Source organism: Condylura cristata, unplaced genomic scaffold (genome assembly GCF_000260355.1).
Source record: "Condylura cristata isolate star-nosed mole 26May11 unplaced genomic scaffold, ConCri1.0 scaffold00015, whole genome shotgun sequence".
NCBI classification, from domain to species: domain Eukaryota; kingdom Metazoa; phylum Chordata; class Mammalia; order Eulipotyphla; family Talpidae; genus Condylura; species Condylura cristata.
Window position 1 is genome coordinate 33,287,819 of NW_004567116.1, and position 13,134 is coordinate 33,300,952.

At 35.6% G+C, this 13,134-nt stretch overlaps 1 protein-coding gene across 1 annotated transcript in view; it reads right to left on the reverse strand.

The window, feature by feature from the left end:
• Positions 1-13,134, reverse strand: part of IPO7 (importin 7) — a 56,700-nt gene that overhangs the window by 3,809 nt on the left and 39,757 nt on the right. The window contains exons 13-24 of the mRNA XM_004683058.2: positions 12,698-12,787; positions 12,129-12,294; positions 11,789-11,949; positions 10,617-10,745; positions 8,393-8,459; positions 8,185-8,310; positions 7,685-7,782; positions 6,092-6,187; positions 5,029-5,249; positions 4,722-4,927; positions 3,744-3,950; positions 1,229-1,345 (exon numbers count right to left, since the gene is read on the reverse strand). Coding sequence (XP_004683115.1) covers positions 1,229-1,345; positions 3,744-3,950; positions 4,722-4,927; positions 5,029-5,249; positions 6,092-6,187; positions 7,685-7,782; positions 8,185-8,310; positions 8,393-8,459; positions 10,617-10,745; positions 11,789-11,949; positions 12,129-12,294; positions 12,698-12,787 — 1,684 coding nt within the window. The remainder of the gene's footprint in view (positions 1-1,228; positions 1,346-3,743; positions 3,951-4,721; positions 4,928-5,028; positions 5,250-6,091; positions 6,188-7,684; positions 7,783-8,184; positions 8,311-8,392; positions 8,460-10,616; positions 10,746-11,788; positions 11,950-12,128; positions 12,295-12,697; positions 12,788-13,134) is intronic.

The following is a 13,134-nucleotide window of genomic DNA, read 5'->3' on the forward strand; positions in this document are numbered from 1 at the left end:
GCTTTGTTTATAACGAGGAACCTTCTTTGATGATAAAACCAATCTGGTAATAGTATTCAGACCTGTACCATGTTGTTACACTGTGTATTATTTAAAATATGATTCCAACTGTTTAAAGATGAAAAGACATGCATGTAGTAGAATCTTCTACTACATACAAGCTCACCAGGAGCTTGAACAACTTTATTAAAGCTCCCTATATACTGAAAGTAGTCTTCAACTACACTTAAAATCAGTAAGGGATAGCAAGCAAAAATTTATTTCATTTCATTCTTTTAGAGTGAAATCCTTTTACGTGCAATAATGTAGCTTCTTATAACTTAAAAATCATTTAATATAAAAATTTAGATATTGGGGACTTCCATGGTGGCCCAACAGTACGGAGCTAGCCACAGCCACTTCAGTACAAGTTCCATCCTGCAGCCAAGGAAGTGACCCACATGGCCAAGCTGACCTCTCCTGTCCCGCACACTGTTCCCCTCAGCAGCGGACTTTGTCAACCTGCCTTCTCTGCTCCTTCCTGCCTCTGGTGAGTTCTCTCACCGTCCCTTTATTTTTAGCCTGTACCCCAGTTCTGTATGCATAAATAAATAAATCTTAAAAGAAAAATATAGTGGGCCCTCACTGGTGGCGCAGCGGGTTACAGCACAGCACTGAGAGGCTGAAGCATTCCCACCTGCCCTGGAGGTGATCTCACATGGCAAGGCAGACCTCTCCTGGCCCACCTGCTGCTCCCCTCAGCAGTGTACTTCGACAATCTGCCTGTTCTGCTCCCCACTCTGTCTCTGGTGAATCCTCTCATGGCCCCTGCACCTCTGGCCTGTACCCCAGTTCTGAATGCATAAATAAATAAATCTTTAAAAAGAAAAGAAAAATATAACTATTGGGCCCTCCCTGATGGCATAACGGGTTAAAGCACAGCACTGTGAAGGCTATCACAGCCACTGCAGTACAAGTTCTATCCCTGGCCAGGGGGGTGACTCACATGGCATGCATGGCAGACCTCTCCTGACCTGCCTGCTGCATCCCTCAGCAGTGTATTTCAGTCAATCTGCCTGTTCTGCTCCCCGCTCTGTCTCTGGTGAGTCCTCTCACCCACACCCACCGCCCCCGCCACCTCTGGCTTATACTCCATTTGTATGTACAAGTAACTAAACTTAAAAAAAAAAATTTATAGCTATAGCAAATCAGTAATTACATCAGGGAGAGCTTGGTTTAATCAACATACCATGGGCTGCTCTTCTTTGATCGGCCAGAGTTGCTATATCCTGTAACTGTTTTCTTTGTTCTTCATTTAAACCATGAGTCAGGGCCTGATACCACACAGGATTTCGATTTTGTATAGCTATCAAAACGAAAAGGGAAAGGGGGGTTATTAGTCCTAATAGTTCCTTTCTGTTCCCCCTACTATACTCTAGTATTAAGATTTGATCTGTTTATATTTTCCCATTAATAGTTTGCTATTTTAAGCTACTTCTGAAATAAAAGACACAGGTACAAAATTAGGTTTAGCTTCTGTCCTAAAAATAAATCTAATCTTTCTCATAATTTATTAATCAAGCAAATAAGGATTCAGAGCCTAGCATTGTTGATTCAATAAAGGAGTGAATGGCATAAATACATACTTAAGAGTTGAGATCACAATGCTCACACACTTTTGTATTACAGCCTAAAAAATGACCAAAATTATTAATCTGTGACAAAATTTTCTCATTGTTACAAAAGTTATTACAATCTTACAATACTGCATAAAAAAATACAACAGCTAAAAATTAATCTATCATGGTAGTAAATCCAACCATGTATTTTCCTATTTCAACATGCAAGTGAACTACTATACAAAGTGGGAAAGGTAGTGAGAAAAAGAGGCTGTTTTCTTTATTAGGGAAAATTTCCAAGAATTCCTTGCATAGGGGCCTGGTATTTTGTTCATAAAACCTGACGTTCAATCACATGATTTTCTATTTATACTTTCCATCCCTTAGAGTTAACTTTGTGTTAATGTCTACAAAATACAGTCATGGACAAAACCAAATAGGTGCTTCTTGGCAGCTCAAGTCTTGCTACCTGCCATACAACTCAGGTCATTCCGTTATATTTCTTCAACTCTGTATCAGAATTGTTTTGTCATGGATTTAGATAACTTAGTTATCAGAGAACTTATTCTACATCTAAGTGCATAATGTATAGAAATGATAAGCAGCACAAAAATTAACTCTGGGGAGAAAGAGGTTTCAAACACAGTGCCAATTTTAATTTCCTAAGTTAGGTAGTAAAATACAGATGTTATATCTTATTGAAACTCAAGCTGATGGGGAAAGCTAGAAATTTGATGCAGGAAGTAAGAATTGTCACTGCATAAAATTTTTAAATCTATACTATTATAATGTATTTCAAAATGACATTTTAAATAATAGGATGGCTGAAACTAGCAGAAGTATATATAACTGGTTAATTCTCTCAAATCCTATTATATTCTAATAAGGCATACCTTATTTTTATGTATTTCACCTGACTGCATTTTTGTTTTAAACTAATGAAGGTTTGCACCAACCCTATGCCCAACAAGTTTATTTTAAAATAGCATGTCTTTGCATTTCACAACTTAAGTCAATATATGTTAATATTGACACTGGTTTGGGGTGCAAAAGACCCACCCATATAAAATGGAGAACTTAAATGAGTTCTATTTTGTGTTTGTTTCACTTATATTTCCCCCATCTCTCCTTTCCATATTGCCTGAGACAAAACAATATTGAAATAAGTCAAAGGAAGATTCACACGGCTCTAACTTAAATATTGCTAACAGAGATAAAGTTTCACTGGTTGGGATAGGTCAAAACTGCCACATCATTTCTGTAAGCTAAAGTCTATTCTAGAACAAACTCCTCACTCTCTCTAATCCTGTGAAGAAAGAGAGATAAGAAAGCTGCAGAAGCCTGAAGTTAACAGAGGTTGGTTCATGGGGTTTAAGGAAAGATGCCTTCTCCATAACAAAAGTTTAAGATAAAGTAACAAGTGGTAATGTAAAAGCTGAATCAAGAAGCCCAATGATAATATTATGAGGCTAGCCACTTAAGCACGAGTTCAATCCCTGGCAGGGAGGTGACCCACATGGCGTGGCAGACCTCTCCTGCCTCACTTGCTGCTCCCCTTAGCAGTGTACTTTGTCAATCTGCCTGTTCTGCTCCCTACTCGGTCTCTGATGAATCCTCTCACCGACCCTACACCTCTGGCCTTTACCCAGTTCTGTATGTATAAACACATAAATCTTAAAAAAAAACAACAACAACAACAACAACAACAACAAAAAAATGGTGGCAAGCATCTTTGTTGTCTTACATTAAAATGCAGCCACCCCAACTTTCAGCAACCTGATCAGTCAGCAACCATCAACATCAAGTTAGGAAACTCCACCAGGATAAAGGTTATGATGGTGAAGATCCAGATGATAGTTTGTATTTTAAATATGTTTAAGTTGTGTACCTTGATTTTCAGAAGTAATGCTATTGCACACTTAGACTAGAATATAAACACAAATTTTATATGCTCTGGAAAACCAAAAATTTTATGTGATTTCTTTATGCAATATTGGCCTTATTGTGGTAATCTAGGGCAGTATCTCTGAATTAGGTTTGATTCCAAAATTCTTGTGAGTGCGTACACAAACAAAAGCAGAGTGGTTCAAGGAAATGAACTGTAGTTACTTGAATTTAAAATATTAATATGCTAAGTAGACTTACTTTGAAATATAGCTTTAAATATTTGATACTCATCAACAGGGTTATCTTCATCATCAATGATTGTGGAATAGCCTTCTAGAGCAGTCTCTTCAGCATCATCCTCTTCCCAATCTTCATCATCTCCATCTTCACCTGCTTGCTTAGCCAGAATCTCTAAATATTCTTGCCCATCTTCATCAATATCATCTTCATCACTCCCCAGTTCCTCTGCCAATTTAAAAATAGGTCCTGAAATAATCTGCTACTTAACAAACTGCCAGTAACTCGAGATCACCTACAGTATTACAAATCACAGTGGAATTCACAGAAAAGTTCCTAGGAATTGGTTAATTACATATTCAGCAATAATAGAAATATAAAATTTCATATAAGTGTAAGAAAACCAACCACCATGATTCTTAAAGCTAGAGGTTTGAAAAAGGATAGCATACTTTGTGTGCTCTGGGTCTTATGGTACATATCAAAGCAAGTCATAATAGTGAAATAAAACAGTCATGTTATATACAATAAATCACCTTTCATATACATCTTTCCCCTCTCCTGCTGTCCCAGGCTGGTTAAGTTAGTAAATAATAAAAATGGCAACAGCTACATTACTTTGGGAATATTAGAATATTTTCTTTTAACCAACATTTACCATTTTACATTATTGTTTTCTTTCTTAGAAGTAAAATGTATGAACCATAATCTAATTTACTCTATATCAAGAATCCTTAATTTATTTCTTTAGCACTAATAGATGATAAATGTTTGTCATCACTAAAAACCACATATGCTACAAGTGCTTTACCCACTGCAGGTATAGATGAAGGTCATGCATGAACTTTACACTCTAGTGAGAAAACAGTCCTTCTTCAAACGAATGAGTATAAAACATCTAGTTATAATACCACTTTCAACTTTATAAAGGCCAATCAAAAACAAGTTCAATGATATTTCAAACTAGGTAATTGGTTTCCTCCACAGTAAATCCCTTACCCGTTTCATCGTCATCTTCAGCTTCATCGTCATCATCACTGTCGTTCTCGTGTTCTGCATGACAGGCATATGCTCTTTTTAATCCATTAAATAAAAGGATAAAAGCTGGCAAAATCTGTCCAGAAACCTGATTTAAAACTTGTGGTATCTGTTCCATGTCAATGAGAGCACACAGGCCGAGAACACACATTTTCCTATCATGAAGCCTAAAAATAAAAGAAAAAGACATTTTCTTTAATAAAGACCTTTTTTAATAAGCAGAGTTCCTTGCAAGATTAAATAAAGAAAGATTCAATTTGTCACTTACCCCAAGAAACAATCAACATCATTAAGCCACTGGGTAATAAAATGGTTTGTAACTGGCTCAACATTATTAGGGAAGCGAAGATTTTCTAAGGTATTGAGAAGTAGGTGTGGATTATAATACAAAGCTGCGATGGCAACTTGCAGGCACATTGTTCTAAGTTCACTTGTCTTCACCTCTCTTGTCAATCTCTCTAAAGCTGCTTCCACAAATAAGGGGATGCACTGTAAAGAAAGATTCCAAAATTTTAAGTTAACAATAATCTAACTATTCTATTCACATTAACCTACTTGTTGCCTCAACTAAGCTTTTTTCCCTTTTAGATGATCTAAACAATTTTTATTGCATTTCACTAGAAAATCCAAATTCAGGTAGTCAAGGTTTTCTCTGAGAAAACAACCCCAAAGAACAGAAATTATGCATTCACAATATTCCTGATGACTCTAATTTGGTATCCATTTTGTCTAAGTGTGTATTAATTCATTACACTGCATACCTTACACTCACACAATGTAAACTATCAATAAACTATGAAAAAAGCCATGTAGAAACTGACAAATATGTCTTACTAAAAAGTGATGTGTGAGGAGGGCCCTCCCTTGTGGCATAGCAGGCTAAAGCACAGCACCAGAAAGCTAAAGTCACTTCAGGACGAGTTTGATTCCCACTCAGGAAGTGATCCACATGGTGTGGTAGACCTTTCCTAACCTGCCCCCTGCTCCCCTCAGCAGTGTACTTCATCAGTCGAACTGTTCTGCTCCCCACTCTGTCTCTGGTGAATCCTCTCACCAACCCTGTACCTCTGGCCTGTACCCCAGTTCTGTATGCATATAAAATAAAATAAATCTTAAAAAAAAAAAAAAGTGATATGTCAAAACTTACCTTGTAGTCAGATAACACTTGCCAACTGTATTTCCATACATACCAAACATATTATTTTATATTGGCTAAATCTGAAACTGACTGAGAAGTCACAATATACAGTAACCTACAGAATATATAACAAACACCTTTAAAAAAAGGAGGGGGGGGTGAGGAAAGAATCCTTTTCTGAAATCTCACTGACCTGGTCAATGCCACGCCCTTTGCACTGTAAAATGATGACCTCTAACAACTTTGCCGCATGACATTCTGCATCTTCTCCTGCAACTCCTGTAAGAACCTGCTCAACACAGAATATAAATTGCAATGAGACTTCTAAAGCCTGAGAATTTCTCTGTCTACAATGTCAAGAACATACTCTAATTGACATAATTACAGTGTTCATTATACAGACGGTAGTCTGTACCACCTGTAAGGATTTGAAGTCATCTTTCATATTCTAGAAGTAGCACTCTGACACATCAGTCTTTATAATCAAACTATCTACCTTGTAGTGCCATTATGTTAATGAGTTGTAGCATGTTGAAAACCATTACTTTCTCATACAAATGTAAGCTAAAACACCTTACCTTTATGATAGATAACTAGTTTCTGTATGAAAGGAACCACAATAAACTAAGTTAATATTGCTGGGGGGGGGGGATTTTCTTTATATAAGCCTCATAAATTAAAAAAACAGACACTGGAGTGGGAAAGGAAGAACCAGTCTGTTGAAAAAAGTCCCTAAACAAAAAAACAAAAAGCATGGATGAGGGTAAATGTTCTGGAATAGGAAAAATAGATGGGATAAGTCTCTGTTCCCAGATCATCAACATAAGCAACAAAATGACAATACATGAAGAACAAAACTAGATTACTATTATATAAATAAAAATCGGGAAAGAAACTCTATTGGGGACTCTCTGGTGGCACAAAGGTTAAGCTGCGGTGCTAAGAAGCTATCTACAAAGCTATCCATAGCCAATGCAGCATGAGTTTGATCCCCAGCCAGGGAGATGACCCACATGGGACTGCAGACCTCTCCTTTCTCGCCCATAGCGCCCCCCTCAACTGTGTGTTTCAGCAGATCCACTTGTTCTGCTCCCCACTCTGTCTCTGGTGAATCCTCTCACCTCCTGCACCTCTGGCCTGTACCCCAGTTCTTGCATGAGTAAATAAATGAGTCTTTAAAAAAGAAAAATAAAATACTATCAATTGAAGACAAAGCACCTAAAAACTTCATGTAACAAGATGATTTTTTAAATGTTTGGTGTTATACAGTCTGCTGCCTTTCAGCAAACACTATAAAAATATCTTCTGATTTTCCAGGAAATGGTACACAATTTTGACTTTTTTAGAAACAAACCCTAAGGTTTTACAATTGTGATTTTTTTGGTAAATATTTATTGTATAGCCTCCATACACCTGGCAGCCTTTGAGAATTTTCTTCATAATACAGCTCTATTCATGATCCTTCAAAATCTGCAGGTTCTTGATTTTTTCCCCTTCTTTCTAGTCAAAGCCTAGTAAAGAATGAGGCTAACTGATATTCCAGGTACTCTAAAAGTCAACATATTACAAATCCAATTAAAGGTCCTATCAGAGGGCAGCTAGAAGACAATTATCAAAGCTATTACTTGAGCATGTAGTAATCAAAAACTTTAGTTTCTTTTTCAGCCCTAAAGTTTATGAATCAATTCTATACTAGTATGTTTACTATAATGTGGTTATATAATGTACCTTCAATTCCTTATTATACCAGCCTAACATGTTCTGAAATCAACTAAAAATGACCTACCTTTTTGCACATACTGTATATCATTTCAAGATATTTGGTATCAGACAGAAGTGTGTCTGTATCAACTGTTACATAATTATGAAGCAGAGGCATCATATCTGTATTAATAAAAAGCATTAGTTAAATATCTTTACTTATAAATACTACTCATAGAAAAGAAAAGCAAGTTTGAAATTGTTCTGCTGCTATACATTCAACCAATTAACTTATATTCATTTATAATTAAATTACTTGACATTTAAGTAGAAAAGTTAAATAAGAAGACTGATGGTATCATAGGGGGTTTAAAGAGTGTTAAAATGGGGAAAAACCTGAAGGTAAATCAAAAATCTAAATCAAAATACATTAAAAATCAATGCTATGGTCATACCTGAGCATTAACTGCTAGTGATAACTTAGTCAAACAACAAAAGATTGCAACACCAAAAATACGTTCAGTTGTGGTAAAAATTAATCAAAATGGGGAAAATCTCCAATATTTCTATTGTGGCTTTACTTACCTGTAAAGTAATCAAAGCCATCTTGCTGAAAAACCTCAAATACCAGAGGTAGTAGCTGCCACATCTGTGGAGATACTTGTTGACATGTCAAACTATGTGCTAAGGAAAAGATCTCTTCATAAAATTCTAAAACAGAATACAGAGTCATTAGTACAGTACTTGCTGTTGTGAAATAGCAGAACTTCCCAATATAAGAAGTAGTATGTACCTAAGACATGCTGTTGTAAAACAGTTCCAATGACCTGTAAGCAGATTCCCTCAAGCTGCTGGGTTATCTAAAGAGAACAGAAAATATAACATGGAATTGCAGCACACTGAATGAATTACTAAATGATGCATACTACAAATCATTACATATAAAGTGAAACTCAGTATTGTTAAGGAATCATTTCAAGTCTTTTGAAGTGCAATCTGGGATTGAAATGTAGTAAAATACTTACACAATGAGAAAAACCCTAGAAATAACATTTCAGTTGACCTAATGAAGGTAAGGGAAATGAGTATCTTGGAAAAATGAAAATAATCATAAAACTAAAGGTGCCACAAATATTCTGCAGACTAGCCTATAGATCTTTTTAAATTTTTAAAAAATATTTATCTATTTTGTAGAAGAATTGGGACAGGCCACAAGTTGGGGGGGGGGGAGTGGATTCACCAGAGACAGAGTGGGGAGCAAGAAAAACAGGGATATTTTACTGAAATACACTGCAGAGGGAAACAGCAGGCAAAACAGGACAGATCTGCTGTAGCATATGACAGTCAGCTCCCTAGCCTGGGATAAGACCAGAGTGGTGATAGTGCTGAGACTCAATCCTTGAGTCACTAGGGAGGCTCCTTGTAAATCTTTTTGCATGTAAATAGAGATTAATTCAGCCAAGATCTATCTGAAAAGTCACTATTGGTGGTTACAAAAAAACTATTACATTATGATATAGTAAAGCAGGCATTTAAGTCATATAATACTGACAGAAAAATAAAATTTTGATTAGTTGCTATGATCTTGAATGGAATTTCAACTCCAGAAAATCCATCAGAATGTTTTAATGAGAATGGGGGTAAAGAAGAGGAATTAAGTTAAATTTAGTCATCTGATATAGAAGCAGGACATCCATTTCAGATATACATCCTATTAACTCCTCAAAGATTCCTCATGGTTTCTGTTATCTCCAACTACAATCTACAATACAAAGGCAGTATATGGAAAATCTCATGTTAGAAAAGGCTACCTGTAATGTAAAACATGTGATATAGGGCTCTCCCTCGTGGCACCACAGTTTAATTCAAGCATAACACTGTGAAGCTATCTGCAGCCACTACAGCACAGAGTTCAATCCCCAGCGTTGCTGACCTCTCCTACTTACCCACTGCTCCCCTCAGCAGTGTATTACAGTGGATCAGTCTGTTCTGCTCCCCACTCTGTCTCTAGTGAATCCTCTGACCCCCCACACACACTCACCTCTGGCCTGTACCCCAGTTCTTGTATGCATAAATAAATAAATCTTTTTTTAAAAAAATGTGATTTATGGATATAAATATCTACTCTGGAATTATGAATACTGAATTCAGGATACTAATTCTAATGACATAAAGGAAATGAGATCAGAAAGTGGTACCCCAAGGACTTCAACTACATCTTATTAAGAGTAGTCTAAAGGCCATACTGTAAAATATTTAAATGTAATAAATTTAGGTGGTACCTAAGGGTATTGATTATACTTTTCTCTGTTCTTTACTCTCTTCTTATGTTTAAAAAAATCCAGATTACAATTTCTTGCTTTTCTAAAATACAACAATAAAAGAATACTAGGAAGAAGATGGTGCAACAATCAGTTGCACTGAATTATAGGCTGAAAAATGGCTAAGATTGGGCTCCACTGGTGGTGCAAAGGTGTTAAAGCACAGCACTATAAAGCAATCAGCAGCCACTGAAACAGGATTTTGATTCCAGGCCAGTGACCCACAGGGCATGCAGACCTCTCCTGACCCACCCGCTGCTCCACTCAGCAATGTACTTCATCAGATCTGCCTGTTCTGCTCCCCACTCTGTCTCTGGTATGAATCCTCTTACCGCCCCTACACCTCCAGCCTGTACCCCAGTTTTGTATGCACAAATAAATAAATCTTTAAAAAAATATATGGTTAAGTTAAAAAAAAAATCTTGAGATATGTAAATAAATCCTAAGCCTTCAGTAAATAGATATTAATAACAAAAATCTCATCTTCCTGGTTACTCTAACACTAAAGAATCTAAAATATTTCTTAGGTGCCAATTCTTTTATTACAAGTGGGAACTAAGATGACAAAAATGGCAAAATCAACATGTATGCGAACTTGCTTGTATAATCTTACAGGTCAGAGCCTTCCAGACAACAGCTGATGAAGAATGGTCTGAAATTCTCTAAAAGCTATGCAACACTGGATCATTTTCTTACCTCTTTATGATCTTCTACTACACTAAGAAGTGTATCAATGGTATTCAAAATTCCCATAGCAGTAACTGCTTTGTCGTCACTTCCTTCTTCATCTGGCCCAGTCTGGATTACTTGATTAAATGTCATTGCCTGGATTCAAGAGAATAAAATTTAGGCTTTCCATTAAAGCAAACATTTTGGTTTCAAACATTTTAAGTTGTAAATGTTTTCACTGATATTTAACACAATGTCTCCAATTGCTTAAGCTCAGTAATCAAATGGTAACACTTCTGATACTTGCTAGGGACCTTAAACAAATTACTTGACCTCTTTCCTGACTTGACATTTGGGAGCTTCATAGATACTGTGAGAATTAAATGAGCAAAACATAGAAAGAGTTTAAAATTATGAATATTACTGACAGACATATGACAATACCCAATATAGTAGATTAATCATCAAGGTTTCTTTGTTTTAAAATTCAATCATTTTGAAACAAACTGAGGAAGAGTAATGGAAAGGGGTAATAATCAACAGTCAGTTTAATGTTATAAATGCAATATATATTTAATGAATACTACTATATTTAATGTCTTTACCCATTTCAAAATCAGCTATAAGCAGCATTTTTCCACAAAATGCTTTGCCTTGCTTAAATCTACAAATACCAAGAGTTAGCCTTAAAATCTTAATACTTAGTAGTAATAAAATCTGCATCAAATAAATCATTGTGTAAGGAATATGAGTTGACAATTATCAGGCATCTATCTGTTCATGCATTCTTTTACTCTTAAATTACTCCCTCTGCTAATTTTCAGAGGTTTGGGATTATGTACCAAAAAAGGCCAACTATAAAAAAAAAAAAAAGGCCAACTATAAAATAGCTGTTTTCCACACATTCCATATAGGAAAAAAAATCAAGAATTATCTAGACTTCACCTTTAAGTTGTTCTAAAGTAATCCAGGAAAAAAAAAAAGGAACAGAAATGATTCACCCTTCAGTAGAATGAAGGCATACAGTTCAGGTATGAATCCCACACCTACCCCTTTCCTCAAGTCATATAGGAATAGATCTCACATAGGGCTACATAAGAATTAAATGAGTTAAATATATTTTAAGGCTTATTATAAATTTTGTAAAAAGACTTGTTATAAAGTTAGTAATACAAAAATGACTGGTTCAAATAACATACCAAATGCTGTGTCATTTCTACTGCAATAGGAGTAACTTCTTCACTATATTCGCAGATCATTTTCTGAATTACATTGGTAAGATCATCATTTTCTGTTTCTCTTATAATATGAAGTAGAGCCTGCATTACAGGTCTGATGAATGGTGTGATGTATTCTTTAGCTGTATGAAAAAAAGTTTTTAGCCAAAACAGCCAAAATTTCTTAAAACTTGATATACCAAGAGTAAAAAAAGAAAAGAAAAAACCTCCATGTAAAAAGATTAGGTATTGAGTTTTCAGTACTATGCCTTGTAAAATTACATGTAAAAACACTATACTATTTGAGCTGCAAATCCTTTACCTTTTTCTTGATTGCTGATCAACACTTGAAGTGCAATGGCAGCTTCCACTTTTACAGGCATTTCCCGATCATCAATCAAACATCTTCGTGTCAGCTCTAAAGCTGTTTGCAGGTTCTGGTCACTTTTGAACTTTACTTCACAAAAATAATGAAGGACCCAGCAAGCCTTAAACAAAAATGTGAGTTACTATACACACTTTACACTAAATTTTCCCCATCTACAATATCTCTATTCTCAAAGATCTGTGTGGGAATTTGGAGGCTGGCCAGTAGTAGGTACGTCCAAAGAGACAACACTAAGCCAGTACTATGATCCCAAGTTACTCTTTGGCTGCATGTGTTTGTGTGGATAACAGATCTGAATGAAAAACACAGACAGACACTGCTATCAGACACAGATGACAACTATGCACACTTCACAGCAGCCATTTAAAGACTTACATTAATTACAGTCTAAAAGGAAATACAGCTTTCAAAGTGAACTTTAAAAACATCAATATACATGTTACTTAAACATTCACTTTGACAAACATTAAGTAAATCAATAAATGATGAGTTCTTAAACATACCCTTGCTCTCATGTAGCCTAGTTCACTGCTGAAGAGAGGAAATACATGGTTTTGTAACATATATTCCATCTGATCTTTGTAGATCTTTTTCTGTAAATATAAAACAATTATTTTTGAAAGACTTCCAAACGATATTATGTCAAATGCCAAACACCTACACTAGTATTAAATGACAACTGATCTGCAGCATATTTATTCTAATTTTTAGAACACCCAATTTTCTTATTTCTTTATAATAAAAACACTTTGCCATCAAAAAGTACTGAATACATTTGGTTGCATTTGATTTAAAAATAAGTATACCACATCTTGGTACATATATACAACAGAATATTACTCAGCAACCAAAAAAGAGAAATACATGTCTTTTGCAGCAACTTGGATGGAGCTGGAAAAGATCATGCTTAGTGACATAAGCCAGAAAGAGAAAGAAAAAT